Source organism: Mastacembelus armatus, chromosome 6 (genome assembly GCF_900324485.2).
Source record: "Mastacembelus armatus chromosome 6, fMasArm1.2, whole genome shotgun sequence".
Lineage (NCBI taxonomy): Eukaryota > Metazoa > Chordata > Actinopteri > Synbranchiformes > Mastacembelidae > Mastacembelus > Mastacembelus armatus.
In genome coordinates this window covers 13238414-13257457 of record NC_046638.1, presented here as the reverse complement: position 1 = coordinate 13257457, position 19044 = coordinate 13238414, and the positions used below count along the sequence as shown (strand labels likewise).

The 19044-nt window shown below is 40.9% G+C and overlaps 1 protein-coding gene across 1 annotated transcript; it reads left to right on the top strand.

The window, feature by feature from the left end:
• The first annotated feature begins 215 nt into the window (after positions 1–215).
• cry2 (cryptochrome circadian regulator 2) lies at positions 216–18138 on the top strand. Its single transcript, XM_026310949.1, has 13 exons — positions 216–525; positions 4129–4237; positions 5287–5429; positions 7577–7761; positions 7889–7977; positions 8365–8505; positions 8677–8802; positions 11685–11870; positions 12132–12283; positions 12387–12589; positions 15140–15220; positions 15322–15900; positions 16049–18138. Exons 1-12 carry the CDS (start codon positions 368–370, stop codon positions 15891–15893), a joined length of 2145 nt encoding a protein of 714 aa, XP_026166734.1. The 5' UTR covers positions 216–367; the 3' UTR covers positions 15894–15900; positions 16049–18138.
• The last annotated feature ends 906 nt before the right edge of the window (positions 18139–19044 follow it).

The following is a 19044-nucleotide window of genomic DNA, read 5'->3' as shown; positions in this document are numbered from 1 at the left end:
ATGCAGTGTATTTGATGCTGCACGAAGTTATTTCTAGCTTGCATGAGATGCGGCCTGACACTGTTCCCAATCGGAAACGTGACACAACAGCTCTCTCTGCCATCAACCAATGAAGGAGCTTCAGTTTTATAAGTCATGTTGACGTTCACCGTGTGTCCAATCAGTGAGCAGATACAAAGATACTGACATTTAACCACTCCCACAGCGGACAAGAACCGCCCCTGTAAGTGTTTGGTTTTCTGTAGACAGTAAGGAAAGTTTGTTGGGCGTTTGACATAGTGACTGTTACGATTTGGAGACTGTATTTTTGGCCTAATTTCGACTGGTCCTTCTGGATTGTTCTGTAATAATGGAAGAATAAGTAATCATGGTGGTGAATTCAGTGCACTGGTTTCGCAAAGGTCTGCGGTTGCACGATAATCCGGCGTTGCAGGAGGCCCTCAATGGAGCGAGCAGTCTGCGCTGTGTTTATATTCTGGACCCCTGGTTTGCTGGCGCCGCCAACGTGGGGATCAACCGATGGAGGTTTGCAAGCTGACTCTTCTCCCTAACACGTTTAAGCTTCACGAACTGTGTGTTCAACATAGGGCTTTAATTCCTCAGGTCGCTATTTGTATGATTCATTGCCATGTAAATGTGCAGCGCCTCGACTTAAGGCTTGGGCCTCCACGGCAGTTAGCTAACACTAGCTTAAAATGGAGACAAGAAGCGAACAGCTTTATATTAACGCTATCCCTGTGAATCTGAGAGGTGTCTTATTGGGTAACATTACTCCATGTTAGTCTAATCAGCATACATGTGAGCGGAGAAGCAACTATTAAAATAATTAACGTGCTAAAAGAAGAGGTCCGCAGTGTTTATAGCCCAACTTATCTCACTGCAGGTTTGTGGCAGGAACCGAAACAAGGTCACGGTAATTACTTGTAAGTTGCAGCTTAATTACGATGTTTTGGTTTCTAAGCAAATGCTTGTTAGTGATTTAGGTGTAACGTTAGACCGATTATCATTCAGTATGGGTTGGGATCTATAAAGCTGTGGCGGCCAAACGCGAACTGCGATCAGATTTCATATATGTGTTTTTCTGTAAACATGAAGAGAGTGGGACACTAGAGTCGCAAAACGTTGCTCTGATATCACCATTTAACGGAATAACATAAGTATCTAGTGTTTATTAACCTATTTTTTGGTCTCATTGGTGTAAGTTAAGTGTAGCAGTAAGAGAGACATGGGACATGCTAAGTTTAGTTCAGTTTAATTTTTGTGCTTTATAACCACACTATAAATCATTAGTGGCACAAACCATAAATTGCATAGTCCAGAAACCCTGGAAATACAACCCAGCCTCTGACTGGGTCCATTGGCCTCTCTCATAATAATCACATTTTTTTTTTTTTTTTTGTATTAGTGCTTTGATATTGATATATGTAGCATATAGATCTTATCATACATTTAATACCATTAATGAGGTGGGAAGCAAGAAAACTTTACATGGTAGGTCTACCTTTTAATTTGAATTTCACTGTATATTCAGTCAAATACTTATTATGGTCATGTAAAGCTCTGCTGTCCAGCAAGTAGTAAGAAAAGTGTGCAAAGCTGCTTCTTCACTTTTCAACCTTAGCTGCCAGTTATAGCAGTTTGTAATGGCAGGCTTTGGAATTGTGGATACTTAAACAGTGAAAGGAGTCTGTTGCTTCCTGTCTTTGTTGGTGCAAGTCACCTATTATGTACAATGGATATTCATCTGCTTATCCAACTTTGCAGTTTCTATATCAGAGATGTGAGAACTATCTTTGGCCAAATATCAGCATCATGTGAAAACATGCGTGTGCATTTTATTATTTTATTTTTTATTCGCAGAAGGCACACACACACACACACACAAACACATACACATTTACTTTGGTGACGACTAATAAATTACATGCTGTTCACCATCCTTACACCAGCTAGTTTTGTCACTATAATTTCTCAGCTGTGAGCTCACTTTTTCAGGCAGCATGGCAGCTTAGTGATTAGCACTATTGCCTCACAGCAAGCAGGGCCTGGGTTCACAACCTGTCAGGGACCTTTCTGTGTGGAGTTTGCATGTTCTGCCTGTGCTTGCGTGGAAAATAAAAACATACATGTTAGGTTGATTGGTGACTCTAAATTGCCCATAGGAGTGAGGGTGAGTGTGTGAGGTTGTTTGTCTTTGTGTGGCCCTGTGATGGACTGGTGACCTGTCCAGGGTGTACCCCTGCCTTTCACCCAAAGAGCTGGGATAGGCTCCAGCAGGTCCCTGTGACCCTGGTTAGGAATACGTGTGTATAGATAATGGATGGAGTTCACTTCTACCTTTAACAGTTCCTGGAACAAAACTGCCTTGCCATCTGTTGTGCAAACATTACACTTCATGCTGCAACAATTTTTTTTCCCTGGTTCTTACTGTAAAGCAGTAACACCTTAACAAGTAGCAAGTAGCATTTTGTTTTACTGATGATTTGTCAACTTGAACGCCATGTCAGCAAAAGATGTCAGAGTAATTCAATAGCATTCACACAGTCACCACAACGCATCCTCTGATTCCAGGTATAGATGGTCAGCCATGGTTCCTCAGTTATGGTTTTCTCCCAGAGTAACAGCATTCCTGACTGTCATGAGTTGTCTGACATGTTTACAATTAACCTATTAAAAACTCTGCTTACGCTACTGATCTTCTCTGCCCATACCATCTTGTCCACCAGCTTTGATCCTTCTGTGTCGATCTTACAATTATTACTTCTAGAGGTCGACTGATAGGTTTTCTATGCCCAGTGCTAGAGGTTGACCAATATGGGTTTCTTTATGGCCAATGCCGAAATCAGGGCAGCCAGTGAGAGCCTATGATGCTGATTATTTTTAGCCAATTTATTGGGCTGATTTTCTTTTACTGGGTATTCATATGTTCCGTCTAAATTTCAGGGGCGACTCTCGGATCAGAATTTTAGGGGTGCTAAGCCCCTAGGCAGAATGTGACGTTCATACAGAGCATTATGCCCAGTGCTCTTTCTGCTAAATCCATCCCACTCTCTCCTTGTCTCTCGCTGTCTATTCCCCTCTCTCCTTCTTTGGGTAGAAAGAGGTAGAAAATTGATACATATCGACCCCTTATATTAACATTATGCTAATTGAATATTGTGTTGCTATGGGCAATGCAGTCAGTCGGTTTTAACCTCCACCACTACATTCTTCTTCTACATTACTTTTATGTGCATGCTGGATTACAAAACAAACTCACAGAATTAAAATGTCCACAAAATTTAATGTTTGTTCATAATTGGTCATTATTACTGATCATTATTATTTTTGGCAGTGTTGAGATAAAATGTAGGTGTGTTTTAGGAGCCCTAAAAAGGGTGTAAAATCATATCTAACTAATTAATTATGGCTTAATCTAACTAATTAATTATGGCTTTAAAAAATAAGAATTTAAACTTTGCTGTTTTCTCTCATGACATTTTTTTTTTTTTTACTCTTCCAAAAGTTAGTGAGCCTCCAATTGAATGACACAAGGGGCAGTGTCACACAGGTCCCACAATAACACTGGGCTGCCCGTGCCTGCCTGTTAATTGGCTTAATATGCTCAGTCGTTGTCAGTTATGTTGAAGATGGCAAAAATTGGCCTCTAATTGTATCTGATAGAAAAAAGATCAGCAGGCTCCAGTGCTTTTTTGTTGACTCTTATCAAGTCTTTTGAATACAAGCTAAAAACGTGACTGCAACTGTTTTCTGCTGCTCTCAGTCCAACTGTCCCATTATGACATAATGATGATCCTCACCCTGTCCCACAAACCTCACTATTATCCTTATGGTCAAACTCTTCTTTATAACTGTTATTGTTATGTCTTTATCTGTCCAGGGTGTACCCCTGCCTTTCACCCAAAGAGAGCTGGGATAGGCTCCAGTAGATCCCTGTGACCCTAAATAGTAGTCATTATCAATATTGTTATTCTCTCAGTGTGGTAATTCAATACCATTACAGCTGTGCACTCTGCTGCCTTGTGGATGGATATTATTGGTTTACTAATTAACATTTCACTTGTGTGTGTGTGTGTGTGTGTGTGTGTGTGTGTGTGTGTGTGTGTGTGTGTGTGCGCGCGCGCGCAGGTTTCTGCTGGAGGCTCTTGAGGACCTGGACAACAGTTTGAAGAAGCTCAACTCCAGATTGTTTGTTGTCAGAGGGCAGCCTACTGATGTTTTCCCAAGGCTTTTCAAGGTCCATTTCCTGCCCACCACCACATGCCTTCCTGTGCCTCTCAGGGTCCAAAATTTATATCATGCCAACACCACAGATTCCTGTACAAGAGATCCACGCCAGTACAGACTGGAATCCTAACCTGCTTTCATTGTGGATGTTTGGCCAGTCTGCAATGTCAAACATGTTAAGAGAATATAATTTCCCAGCATTGACTGAAATCCTTCACTAATGGTACAGTGTCAACTGTATGATTATCTTTGACATACAGTATTATCACCTTTTAAGATGCTGATATGGTATGTTCAGCTGCTAATTGCTCCGGTGTGTTCACTAATTCACCTCTTAACTTTTTCTGCCTGCATTTGCCAGTAGGATTTAAGAGCCTGTTCTTTGGGGAAAAAAGCGGCATTTCCCATACAGCACAGGAAACTTCAAGTAAAATTATGGAACTTTTAAATGTACAAATTTACATTACTTTTCAGAAAACGCCAAAGTCCCAGCAAGTTCTGTTTTGGCTGATAGACCCTTTTTTAAAAAAAATCAGCTTCAACAAAATTGCATGCAATACCTGAATGTTGTCTTATTTGATGTTTCCAAGCATCAGTATGCAAACAAAGCTTCATACAACATAAATATACAAGAAGGAAGAAAGGATCAGGAGACGATCATGAGTCTGTGGTCCTTTTACTGGCACTCTGGTTAAGACACTTACAAAGCACAAGAACTATTAGCTGACTATATGGGGTCAGGCCTGCTTTATCCATTACAGCCACAACCAGGCCTGCAATGCATGTCACAAAATACAAACAATATACAATATACAATTACTGACTGTCATAGTTTGCAGGATCACACTGAACTGAACCATGATGGAGCAGCTGTTAACATTTATGTGGAGATTCCCTATTGGGATTTAGTTTTAGGCAGGGGGGAGCAAATCATCTACCAATCAGCAGCCCTTATATAACGGACTGCTGGAGCTACAGAAATCCAGAAAAGGGTCTGCAGGTTTGCTTTTCTTAACATATTGTCCTCTCTTACTTCCTATTTTTCTTTCCCTGCTGCAGGAGTGGAAAGTGACAAGATTAACCTTTGAATATGACCCTGAGCCTTATGGGAAAGAAAGGGATGGGGCCATCATCAAGATGGCCCAAGAGTTTGGAGTGGAGACCATAGTCAGAAATTCACATACCCTCTACAATTTGGATAGGTTCGTAGGACACACACACACAAACACACAAACAAACTTGTTTCCATTTCTTGTAGGGATATTGCATTGACTTATATTCATTAACTGGAGAATTGATCTAACCGAAGTCATAACCACTAGTTGACTAACCCTAAACCTTTTCCTAACTTTAAATTAAGTAGACTCTTTAAAATTGAGTTATTCACATGGTGAGAACCCAATGAGGAAGCCGAGTCTCACATCACTGTGTAAACAGGTTTCAGTTGCAACAATGTAGCAAAAATATGACACACTCACCCACACACATACACACATATTATTCAATTTTCAATAAGTTTAAATAGAGTTAGTGCACATAAACACATCTTATTCTCCAAATACCAGTGTGTTGTGTGTTGTTAGGTTTAGGTATTTGGATGCATTTCTCTACCCTTCATGCCATTAAATACTTTGGGATGTTGAAAAGTACCGTTGAAATTAGCTTATTCTGTTTAACTCGTCACAGTGAAAATCAAGCATGAATTACAGACGTACAATAGGTTTGTGTTGTAATGTAGATTCACTGCAGATTCATTTGAAAAGTCTACCCTGCAGTACAAGAATATGCTGATAAATTTTCATGAATGAATGAATGGCAGCCACAAATGCATGATAATGAACAGTTTGAAACAAAGCAGCACAGTGACAGCTGTCATGTAAATCAGAGGTCTCTTAATACTTTCACTCAGCCTCACCCTTCATCCACACCACTTATTTGGCTCTACATTGGCACATTAAATCAGTTTTTAACCTGATGTAACCAAATACTATAAAAGTGCAAGCTATCAAGTTAATTTTCTGTGTTTCCATTCATGTTGCTACCACTTAAAGAAATCCTCCATCTATCCATTGCATTTAGCCATCTATTTTTACAATATATAAATGATCTTTAACTACCTATGTCAAAAGTTTTTTTTAAGCAATGTGTTATAACCATTTATCCTTTATTTTCAGCCAACCTTTCCCATTGTTTTATTTCCTGTGTATCCATAACTTTTAGTTATGCCATCCTTCTGTTGTCCATTCCTGTACAACAGCCCCCTAACAAATATGAGGATGGAGAGCACTCTAAGAAAAATGCCTGCTGTCAGTTTTTGGTCATTTTAGAAAATCACCAATAGTTCACCCCATCTAAGATGACGCGGAACCAAATCTGAACAATCCCTTTCAACAGCGTCACATGCAGCAGAGCCATGGGTCATCTCATATTACTGGAGATCACACCCCCAGTCCATGTGCTGAGACCACATGGCACAATGAGTTAGAGTAGAGGGAGCACCAAAGGACTTGCTGTGTTTTGCCTTCTACATGGAGAGCATTCGGACCAACACAGTATTATACCACCATATTATGTAATGAATAGGAATATTACTGACCTGTGTGTGTAAGAATACTGCTGGAGTGGATGAGGTAGCAGGGAGTTTAGCTCTCTGCTGCAGGGTTTATATTGGTAGCTGTGGACATGTGCCCAGCTTATTGTGCTTAGCCAATAGGAAGCTGTCCGTGGTGCAAAGGATCCAGAATGGCCTCACTGGCAAGGTGTATAAAATAGAAACTACAAATGCAAGGCTTCACTGTCAGCTGCACCTGAAAAGAACATCTGAAAAGAAGCCAAAAAGAGAATCAGAATTAGTTTTGGGTGGGGGATGATAGAACAGAATACAAATAGAATAGAATAGGGATACATATAGAAGTAGTAGGAGTAGGTCAAGTCCAGAGAGTAGAAGAGCTTCTGAGTGAGTGTTGTACAATATTTACAGTTTTTATAGATATAGTCTCTTTACTAATTACTATTTACTCATGACAAAAGTGGTTTCCAAACCTACTGCAGGCCAACATTGGCCACAGTGGTTTTACCTGAATTGTAATGCAGCATAATGAGCATCTCAGAAGCAGTTGTTTTCTTAAAGCTAAATCTGTTTGTATATTGAATTCAGTATTTAAAGACATTTCACAATAAGCACCATCTCAAAGGTTAAATCCACATTTTAGCTTACTTAATAACTAGTATACGATATCTTTTGTGTGTGTTTAAGATATTTCAATAGAACATTACCACTGACAAGACCTGTTACATAAGTTCTCCTGTGTATAGCTCTACTTTTCTTTCTTTTCTGTGCTTGTTGCAGGATAATAGAGATGAACAACAACAGCCCTCCTTTGACCTTTAAGCGGTTTCAGACCATAGTGAGCAGGCTTGAGTTGCCCAGGAGACCCCTGCTCCCCATCACTCAGCAGCAGATGGACAAATGTCATACTAAAATAGCTGACAACCACGACCAGCTATACAGTATACCATCACTGGAAGAACTGGGTATACAGGATTGTTTTTATATTCCAAAATTCAAATAAAATAAATGAGTAACAAACCGTTAGCACTTGGGCAGTGTTTGGTTCATTAGATGGTAGTTGTGTATCTGATCTTGTCTTCCCGTATCCAGGTTTCAGAACAGAGGGTTTACCACCGGCTGTGTGGCGTGGAGGAGAATCTGAGGCCTTGGACAGACTTAATAAACACCTGGACAAGAAGGTAAACAGAAGCTAGAGCCCTTTTACTGGTCAAATTCAGAATATTTAATTTGTTTTCATTCTTTAATGATAGATGCATGAATTTGGTTTGATGTATTAAAGGTACATCAGAGGTAATTTATGGAGACATGGGGTAAACAGGGGGTATCATGCTTGCATTAATAACATTGAGAGCAAATTAAAACAGGTTCAGAAAGGCTAAGATAATACAACAGTATGCCGTTGCATAACAGAAAATGAAGACCAGGTTCTCTCTGGAGTTGTACTTAAGGATATTTAATGTAACTACTGTATGTGTTTAATAACACATGTAATGTAATCGGCAACATACTGCATGAAAGTATTTCAGGTGATCACTTGTATGGCCTCATTCTATCTGTCTGTTTAGGTGTGGGTGGCCAACTTTGAGCACTCTCGGGTCAACACATGCTCCCTGTATGCCAGTCCTACTGGCCTCAGCCCCTACCTGCGCTTTGGCTGTCTGTCCTGTAGGGTTTTGTACTACAACCTACGAGAGCTCTACATGAAGGTACTGTGAATGCATGTCTCTGAAAGTTAGCAGCATCAGTACGGGTTACCCAGACACACTGGTGTCTTTTTGCTATGTCCTCAGACAATTCTGATAACTTACAATAATACCAACTTTCTTATCTCTACTGTCTTGTTCTTTTCCTGGTTCTCTCTTGTGCGACTCCTTTAGCTCCGGAAGCATTGCAGTCCCCCTCTGTCCCTTTTTGGCCAGTTGTTGTGGAGGGAGTTCTTCTACACAGCTGCCACCAACAACCCAAACTTTGACCGCATGGAGGGAAACCCCATCTGTGTCCAGGTGGGACTTTGCATCACTCTGCTCAAAAGAAGAGGTTCACAGAAAATGACCTTTTGAATAACCATTATTTTAGGTCATAAAGTTGTTAACACTATGCCCTGTGGATGCATGGCTAGTAGAGATTAGTATATCTGTATATACAGTGCATTCAGAAAGTATTCAGACCCCATTCGCTTTTCAATTTTGTCAATGCACTGTATGTCAGATGCTAAAACAAAAATTTTATATGAGGTGCTTAAACAAACTGATGTCAGTTTTTAGAAATCAGTTGCCAAATAATAAGGTAACATTCAATTCAATTTGGTTCAATTCAGTCTTATTTGTATAGCGCCAAATCCCAATTCAATCATCTCACAGCACTTTACAAAAAAGAAAAAAACCCAACAAATCCCTTATCCCTAGCAAGCACTTGGCGACAGTGGAGGGAAGGGAGAGGAGGGGAGGGCTCAGCTCAGGTCAGCTCAGTGCACCGATGGTCCTCAGGCTGTCTAGCCTAGCAGCCTAGCAGCATGGCCTAGCAGCATAACTAAGAGATGGTTCAGGGTTACCTGAATCAACCCCAACTAAAAGCTTTGTCAAAAAGGAAGGTTTGAAGTCTAGCCTTAAAAGTTCAGAGAGTGTCTGCCTCCTGAACCCAGACTAGGAACTTGTTCCACCCGAGAGGAGCTTGATAGCTAAAGGCTCTGCCTCCCATTCTACTTTTGGAAACTCTGGGAAACCACAAGTAGACCTGCACTCTGAGAGCGAAGTGCTCTATTGGGATGATATGGTACTATGAGGTCTTTAAGGTATGAAGGAGCTTGATCTTGAAGGGATTTGAATGTGAGAAGAAGGATTTTAAATTCTATTCTGTATTTTACAGAGAGCCAATGAAGAGAAGCTAATATAGGAGAAATATGATCTCTTTTGCTAGTTCCTGTCAAGACTCTGGCTGCAGCATTTTGGATTAACTGGAGGCTTTTTATGGAGATACTGGGACATCCAGATAGTAATGAGTTACAGTAATCTAGCCCTGAGGTAACAAATGCATGAGCTAGTTGTTCTGCATAATTGTGAGACAGGATGCTACTAGTTTTGGAAATATTGTGTAAGTGAAAGAAGGTAGTTCTAGAGATTTGTTTTATGTGTGAGTTAAAGGACATATCCTGGTCAAAAATAACTCCAAGGTTTTTCATAGTAGTGCTGGAGGCCAGGGCTGTGCCATCTAAAGTAGCTGTATTGTTAGAAAAGCTGTTTCTGAGGATTTTAGGCCCAAATAGGCTCTTTTAGGCTCTTTTTAGGTTCTGTTTTCTCTGAGTTTAAATGTAGAAAGATACTGGTCATCCAGGCCTTTATGTCCTTTAGACACACCTGAAGTCTGGCTAACTGGTTTGTGTTATCAGGTTTCATAGATGGATAAATCATCTGCATAGCAGTGGTAATTATTAGAGTGCTTCCTAATAACGTTGCCTAAAGGAAGCATGTATAAGGTGAACAGAATCAGTCCTAGCACAGAACCTTGTGGAACTCCATAATTAACTTTTGTGCATGTGTAAGGTTCACCATGGACATAAGCAAATTGGAATCTGTCCAATAAGTAAGATTGGAACCATTTTAGCACTGTTCCTTTGATTCCAATCACATGCTGCAGTTACACAAGGAAATGTATTTACATTAAATTTATCGACTGAATTAAAGCATTGGGCAAACTCTAACTAACTACAAATCTGTTCTCCCATAGATGGCTAGTGAAAGAAAACAACCAGGTTCAGGAGAGAAAGTGAGGTTAAAATGATACTGACTGACTGCATTGCCCATAGCACCCCAATATTAAATTAGAATAATGTTATTATAAGGAGTCGATATGGATCAATTTCTACCTCTTATTAGATTATAGATTCTGTGATTGGATGTTAACTTTGCTATTTAGTTGAAAACACAAAGAGGAAAGCAGGGATAGAGATGTACAGACGAGGAGGGAGTAGGATGGAGTCAGAAGAAAGCGCATAGACTCATACTGGAAAAAAATAATCCGCACCATAAGTCAGCCATCGGCTGCCCCGATTTCCCAAAATTGGCATCAGCATAGGCCATAGACATTGCTTGCCAAGTGTGTAAGTATCTATTGTTGTTTGACAATATACACACCATTGAACTATAACCACACACTTTTATGTGCATGCTGGATTACAAAACAAGTTCACAGAATAAACATGTTCACAAAATCTAATGTTAATTAATAATAGGTCATTATTATTGATCTTTTTTTTTTTTTTTATTTGGGGTACTGAGATGAAACTTAGGTGTGCTTTAGCAGCCCTTAAAAAGGTTCTAAAATCATGTCTAACTAATTTAATACATATAGCTTTAAAAATCAGAATTTAAACTGTGCTGTTTTCTACCATGACATTCATCTTTGGACTCTTCCAAAATTTAATGATTGTCCACATTCACTGAGGTCTGGTAGAAAGGCAATTTGATAGACACAAGAGGCAGTGTTACAGGTTCCACAACAACAACAGTGAGCATATTAAGCCAACTAACAGGCTGCCAACATGGGCTGCCCATATTGGTATATTGGCTTAATCTGTATACCAGATGTCTTTGCTACATTATAATAGTCTCACTATTCTTATACCTTGTAAATGTTTTCTAATGGCATAGAAAAATAGACCTTTATCAGCATTTGAGTAAAATGTGTAGACATCCTAATTTCCATGTTTTTGATGCTTGTGATTTAATGAGAACCAGTTTAGATCACAGTAGTCTTCACTAAAACTGCCCTCAAGCCAATTAAAAACAATTAGGATTGTGATAATAATGGTACCCATGCATTGTTAAAAAAACACTCAGCCAGAGTATGTAGTTAAGATATCTGTCCTGTGTCATACTTTTGTCTCCAGATCCCCTGGGACCAGAACCCAGAGGCATTGGCAAAGTGGGCTGAGGGTCGTACTGGTTTTCCCTGGATTGATGCCATCATGACACAACTGAGAGAGGAGGGCTGGATCCATCACCTAGCCCGACACGCTGTGGCCTGTTTCCTCACCAGGGGAGACCTGTGGATCAGCTGGGAGAGCGGCATGAAGGTAAGACAGAGTAGTTGCCCACTGCTCGGGGTGTATGTGCACGGTGTGTTTGTGTGTTCACTGCTGTGTGTGTGCACTTGGGTGGTAATGGAATTTCCCCATTGTGGGACTAGTAAAGGGAATTAAGTTTAAGTTCTCTTGTAGCAGATTCACAGGCTGAGAACATGTAAAACTGGTTTGCTTTAACACTGTTTGGTTTGGCAGCATCAGTGACTCTGTGTGCCACTGTATGACAAGAATACATCATGTATGCTTCTGCAGGTGTTTGAGGAACTGCTTCTGGATGCAGACTGGAGTGTAAATGCTGGCAGTTGGATGTGGCTGTCCTGCAGTGCCTTCTTCCAGCAGTTCTTCCACTGCTACTGTCCTGTCGGCTTTGGAAGGAGAACTGACCCATCGGGAGACTACATCAGGTAGACTTTATTTCTTCTACCAAATGTACCACTTAACACATTTTTTTTATTAATCTGTGCAGAAATGTTTGAATGTTTTGTTTTTTTTTTTAATTTCCTGTAGGCGTTATATCCCCATCTTAAAGGATTACCCAAATCGGTACATCTATGAACCATGGAATGCGCCAGAATCAGTCCAGAAGGCAGCCAACTGTGTGGTGGGAGTGGATTACCCCAAACCTATGATCAACCACGCAGAAGGTAGCAGGCTCAACATTGAACGGATGAAACAAGTTTACCAGCAACTCTCCCATTACAGAGGACTCAGTAAGTCAACCAACAAGGCTAAGCTTTACATCCACCACAGTATACATGTCACAGTGTGTTGTGAAAAGTCTGGCTGCAGATTTGTGGTTGATTCTGTGTGAACAAGATCAGTGCAGTGTTGTCTCTAGCCTCCTCTGTGGTCACTGATTTTAAACGTGGATACAACCCATCACACAGCTCTTGTCATTTGCTGAATTTATGCTGTTTTTGTAGGAGGTTAATGCAGTGTTGTACAGCAGCACAGCAGCAAGCTGTGTTAAAGAAGACATGTAGAAGTCATAGCAGCTTTCAAAATGATTAGAAAGAAACAGGCTAGGAGAGGGAAACTGTACTGACAGCTGGTCCATGACATATTAGTGAGGCAAAATGATTTTATTAAAGTGACTAGTGTTTCTTATGAAGATTTGTCCCCAATGGGGACTGGAAGCCTTGACGATTATGTAGTGAGAAATGTTAATATGGCCAGCTATATGCATCATCTGCATCCTAACATACAGTCAAAGTCACTGCTGCTGTTCTGTTTAGAGATGCACCGACTGACTGGCCAGTGATCGGAATCGGCCGATTTTTTCGCATGACTGGTCCGGATCAGTGACCAATGACGTCACAGCCACGTGCACACTCACAGTCACATAGCTCATAAACATGATCACAAGAGAGAAAAAAAGCTGCAAATTCTAACAGTGAAGAAGTTGGAACAAAGTCTTACTCTGTGTTTATGGTTTAAAAAGTAACCTAAATGATAGATCAAACAAAATACAGTTTTGTTTTATATTTGAGATGGAAACAGGTCATTGAGTCAGTAGAAATGGTGGTCCTCATGTCATGATTCATCTTTGTTTGTTACTTTGTTATTTAAGTCCCTGAAAAAATAAGAGGAAACAGAAAGAATAGTGAAATGGCGATGATAGCTAGTCTGTGGCTGACAGAATCCTCATAGAGAGCTGAGGTTTATCCAAGTTTATCCAAGCAAACAGGTCATTCAAGGCTGCTAGCTCTTGACTGCCAAGGGACATGAAAGACCAGAGCTGGCAGGGTCAGTATTGTGATGATGTGGCCCTGCAGATGATTAGGGTTACTTGTTCCTGATGCTCTGGCTTTTGGAGGTCACTTTCATCCACAAATGTGAGTATTTCAACATTCCTGTTTTTGTTTCCTGGTTCTCACTTGTTTTGTCTGCCTAAAACGAAGGTATTCCTCAATCCATCCCCCAGACTATCCCCAAAGGCATCGGATTTCCAGACCAAAGGCAGGCTGTGGTGGAATTGTAGGGCTTCATACAGTTGTCGTCGTTATTTTCCCAGAATATAAAGTCTACATTGTGGTGTAGTCTGTTGTCTCAGAGTGCAGAGTGATGTGATATGACCTCCCAAGCCACCTTGCAGTAGTTTTACCTGTGTAAAGTGAATGCCCCCTACTGACATATTGTATGGTTGGACACTTTCTAATGGTACATCTGTGATCTTTCAGTGCTAATAGCATACATTTTTTGAACTCCCCAGTGTCTATCCTCACAACACGTAGTCAACTTGCGTTTTACTTTTGTGTATTTGTTCATGATGGTGTTGAGTATTTGTTACTGTACTTGTAATTATAAATGCGTGTAACCTAATTGAACCTGTGTTGTCATCTCAAGAATGTCCATTTTCCCAGGGGAGATTCTGCTTTTCTTCTTGTGACGTGCTATGATACAGGATCACTGTAAATTGTTGTTTTGAAATACTGACTCTTAACAATGACAGTGTGATGGGCTCTATCTACATTTAAAATCCAGTCAGAAACAAGCTCTGGTTTCTTGTGCTCAGACCTCTACACATTCCATAATACTTTATGCATAGCTGACAATGTGGATACTTTCAATATGAATGGGAATTAGTGACTAATTATATCATGTATACCAGAAGGAGACATACTGGTAAATAAATAAAAGATAATGGTAACAATGAAACCAAAAACAAGCCAAAACTGAACTTCACACAAAAATGGAGAGTGGATGCCTCTACAATATCAAATCAACAACCACAACAGGGATGATAAATTCTAGTTGGCTTTACAGTCTACCTGTCTGCCTCTCTATCAGTGCAAATTGTGCAGGTGCAGGTTGGCATCCATTTTTGTTTTAGTACAAGGACAGAATTGGCGTGATGTTGCGAGATTAGCTGGACTTAAGTGTGTTGTTCAGCTTTTTTACTCTGGAGGGAAGTGTGCGCAGCTTCCTGACTGTCATAGTCTAAAAATTTGCATGACTCATTATGTGTCCCCGTCTTCAGTTATTGACATCTTCTCACAGACATTGGGATTTAGTGATTGCTGAACTTCCTTCCTCAGACCCCATTTTCTGCCAAAAGTGGTGTTCAGGGACATTACACACGTTTCTGTTGGATATATATGGATGATGTCCTAGTTGTTTTCCGTTCTCATTCTTTTACTCAAAATTATAAAGAGATTTGAAAGTTCTAAAATTGTTTTGAAGTCAATTTAGCACTCTAGTGTTGATACCCCTACTAGTAGGTACAATTTTTCACATTCTGTGTGTGTCTTGTGTGTCAGGTCTACTAGCATCAGTACCAACAATCCAGGAGGAAGCAGAGCCACCAATGACTGATGAGTCCCAGACAAGCAGTGGACCTGGTAGGAGGAAAAACAAACAGAAGATTCCTATTTTCTATCACGTGTTGTCACAGTATCAATTTAGATAATATCTTCATCATGATTTTGCTATGTTTTCCTAGACTCTCCTCCCAGAGTTGCTGCTGACAGTGAGGCAACTGGTTGTTCTACAGCTCCTGATTCGTCCACTGTCTGTGCATTCTCCACCTCCATCCTGTGTCCAGGCCTGCAGGACACAGCAAACAGTCTCTCATGCCAGACACTCTGCACCTCCTCCAGCTCACACACAGAGCCCTCTTCAGCCATAATCTCTTCATCTGCCAACCATCCTCCATCCACATCAACTCCTTCCTCCCCAGTCTCCACGCCAGTCCAGAGCCCTCTATCGAAGTCCAAACCCTTGTCCCCTTCCCTTTCATGTCCTACCTTGTCCCCATCCTGCATTCCTGCTACTACACCAACTCAGGCCTCAGGCCTTGGGCCGAAGAGGAAAGGCCTGGCCCGCAAGATGCGACGCAGCCAAAGGCAGCGGGGGCGACAGAGCTGCACTTTGTCAGCAAGGGAAGGAGAAAGGAGAGCAGAGGAGGAGGAGAGGGAGGAAGTAGGAGGAGAAGAGAGGATGGAGGAGGATGTTGAGCTGGACGAGGAAAGAATGGAAGAGGGGACTTCTGGACAAACAGCACACCAGCAGTGATCCATGTGTAATATACAGTATTTTTATTAACAATACACCTCCAATGCAGCCTGCAACATTACATGCAGTGTTTCCCTTTGTCAGTGACTGCATCATCAGACTTGTGGTGCTTGAAATGGCTAAAACCATGTTTTCTGCTGTGGTATGTGTTTCAGATGGAGTTTATGAGAACGGTCTTCAGACATCCATCCCAGACTGGACACACAAAGACATACAACATGTCCAGCACAGGTGGAAGTGGTACAAAAGCATTTTACTCTCAATTTCTCCAGAAAAACTTAAATATGGAAATATCATGTAGACAATAATATAATGATTTTGACATGTCAGAACAGAATTGGTCCAGAATGACTATAAATAAAAAGAAATAATCCTAAAAGAAAATAGTGAGAGGAGAGTCATGAGTAATCTTCTCTTGCACACTTCCATCCCTGCGACATAGAGCTGAGAAGGGACAATATAATGTACTGCACCCTTGAACAAGGGTGCCTGAATGTCACCTACCTAAACACAAACCATTGTGTCCCCACACCAACCCTCTGTTGTTATGTGCTTTGGGAAGTCATTTGATACAGCATTATATTTTGACATTTTGCAGTAATGATTTTGTATAGTTGTGGTTTATAAGATTTAATAAGCTGTGCGTTTTCCCAGAGTGATAGTCAAATTTGGATGGTTCTAAGCACTGTCCAGGCCAAAAACTGACTCCAAGAACTCTGCTAGAGCTTCAAGTTTAATGCCCCTGAGGGAAATATATTATGTTGTAGCTCCCTTCAATGTACAGTTCTGGACACTATGAGCCTGCTTTAGGAAGCACTCACTTGTATTCAGTTGGGAAAATAGCAATGATGAATGCACTTGTCAATGACTTGTAACCACTCTTTGCCCCAGGGGAAATGCAGGGTATTTCTACTCATATCAAGCTGATGGTTTTGTTAATGCCATTCCTCTGATTTCACTATGTTAAAAGAAAAAGATGCAGTAGAGAATGCAATTAAAACCCTGTTAATATGTAAATGCCAAAGTGAATGAAAATATCCGATGTTTTGGCTTGCAGCAGTGAGAACGTTAATTAGCGAATAGAACGTTGTGAAATCCACTCTCATTCATAAACGTCTGTTTGGGGGGATCACACTTTGTCGACGGTGTAGCAAATTCCTAATTGAAACAACATACATTATTAAGAATAGAATTTACACACTGTAGACTGTATGCACAGGGCATATTTGAGGCAAGAGCTGAAGACTGAAAAGTTTTTGCATTTGCCATATTTTACTCGCAATTGAAAATGCTGCTTGTGTGGAACGAATGTACAGAAAGAACTATTGTGTTGTTCTCCCCATATATTTATCAGAGGCTGTATATAAAATATGTAAAACCAAAATCTGTCTGTTTTTCTAATGGACTGAGTGAGGGGGTTTCACAAAAGCTTGTACTGTTTTTTACCAAAATTATCCACTAGAGGGTAGTAGATATAGGTTGTATTCTTTGCATTGTCAGAGAAGTATTCGGATTTATTAGTTTATTGTCAGTTTACTAGGGCTGCAACATCAACTTAATCTTTTAACCTGCCATTTTTTCTAGATTGATGCAAATAGTTTATCCTTCTGCATAAATTTTACTGTCCAAGTCCAGTGTGTCTTTGAACACCCGGTAGGTTATAGCTAAATATTGAATTTGTACTTTTTTTTCCCCCACACTTTGTTTTAACCTCAATTTATAACTTTCAGACCAAAACTGGATGCCAAGAAAAAAATAGTTATATTTTTAATATGTGCAAATACAGATCTTTTTGGCTTTGACCCTCAGTGCAGAATATGTAAGCAATAGTAGCAGTCTGACTTTGTGAGACCCCCCTCAGTGTTGGCTAAATGGGTCAAAGTTTCCTAAAAGAGGGATAATAGATTTTTAAAGGACAAAATCTCACAGCCTGTGGAGGTGTTGTACTGCTGGTGTTCAAGACAAATGGGAACTGTGAAATTTGAAGCATAGAAGTTAAATGGAGAAATCAGGGCTACACTGGCTTAACCTGTACTGTGTTCAGGATAAGCAGGTCCTGAACACAGTACCAGCTCAGATCACATGCTTCTGTTTTGCTGTACATTCCAATTAACAGCAATATGACGCTCTGCAGAGCCCAAAGTTCTATCAAAAAGGTCTGTGGGCTACATCAATATTTATTTGTTTTGTATTGTACAAAAAGAGTTTATTTTCATTAAAATTGCTGATGGAATTGTGATTGAAATGGAAGTTTATGTTGTGCTATGTTACCAGTTCCTGCATAACACACTCACATTTCAGAATTACTTCATGCATACTGTACATTGTGGAAGGTATTCAGGCCCCCTGCACTTTTTTCAGTTTTCTTATGTTGCAGCCCATTATCATCCATTCATCCATCTTCTTCTGCTTATCTGGGGCCGGGTCGCGGAAGCAGTAGCCTAAGCAGGGATGCCCAGACTTCCTTTTCCCTGGACACCTCCTCCAGCTCTTCCAGGGGGGCACTGAGGCATTCCCAGGCCAGCCAAGACACCCCAGTTTTTTAGTTAATCTTCCCTGGGGCCTCCTCCCAGTGTGACATGCCCAGAACACCTCCCCATGGATGCGCCCAGGAGGCAAAACATCTTTGCATGACCCGAAGTTCATGACCATAGGTGAGAGTAGGAACGTAGATTCTGGTTTCGGCTCAGTTCCTTCTTCATCATAACGTGCATTGCTGTGGCCGATGCACCGATCTGTCTGTCAATCTCACGTTCCATTCTTTCCTTCACTCGTGAACAAGATCCCCAGATATTTAAACTCCTCCACCTGAGGCAGGATCTCTCCCCTGACCTGGAGATGGCAAGCCACCTTTTTCCGGTTAAGAACCATGGCCTCGGACTTGGAGGTGCTGATTCTCATCCCACATGGTTGCAAACCGCCCCAGTGCACACTGAAGGTCCTGGCTCAATGGAACCAACAGGATGACATCATCTGCAAAATCATCATCCCTTACCTCCAGTGTCCATCACCACGACAGGCACCAGAGACCTTACAATCACAGCTATGAGTCACTGCATCGACAATGGAGGTGGAGAACATGGTCCATTCAGACTCAATGTCACCAACCTCCCTTGGGAGCTCTCTCCGAAGTGGGAGTTGAGTGGGAGCA

What these genes read in the sequence shown, in the direction of transcription:
- cry2 (XM_026310949.1), top strand. Translation starts at nt 368, where the DNA reads ATGGTGGTGAATTCAGTGCACTGGTTTCGCAAAGGTCTGCGGTTGCAC. An exon ending in ACCATCACTGGAAGAACTGG is followed by an intron (nt 7,762 to 7,888) that starts GTATACAGGATT and finishes TCCCGTATCCAG; the next exon opens with GTTTCAGAACAGAGGGTTTA. An exon ending in GAAACCCCATCTGTGTCCAG is followed by an intron (nt 8,803 to 11,684) that starts GTGGGACTTTGC and finishes TTTTGTCTCCAG; the next exon opens with ATCCCCTGGGACCAGAACCC.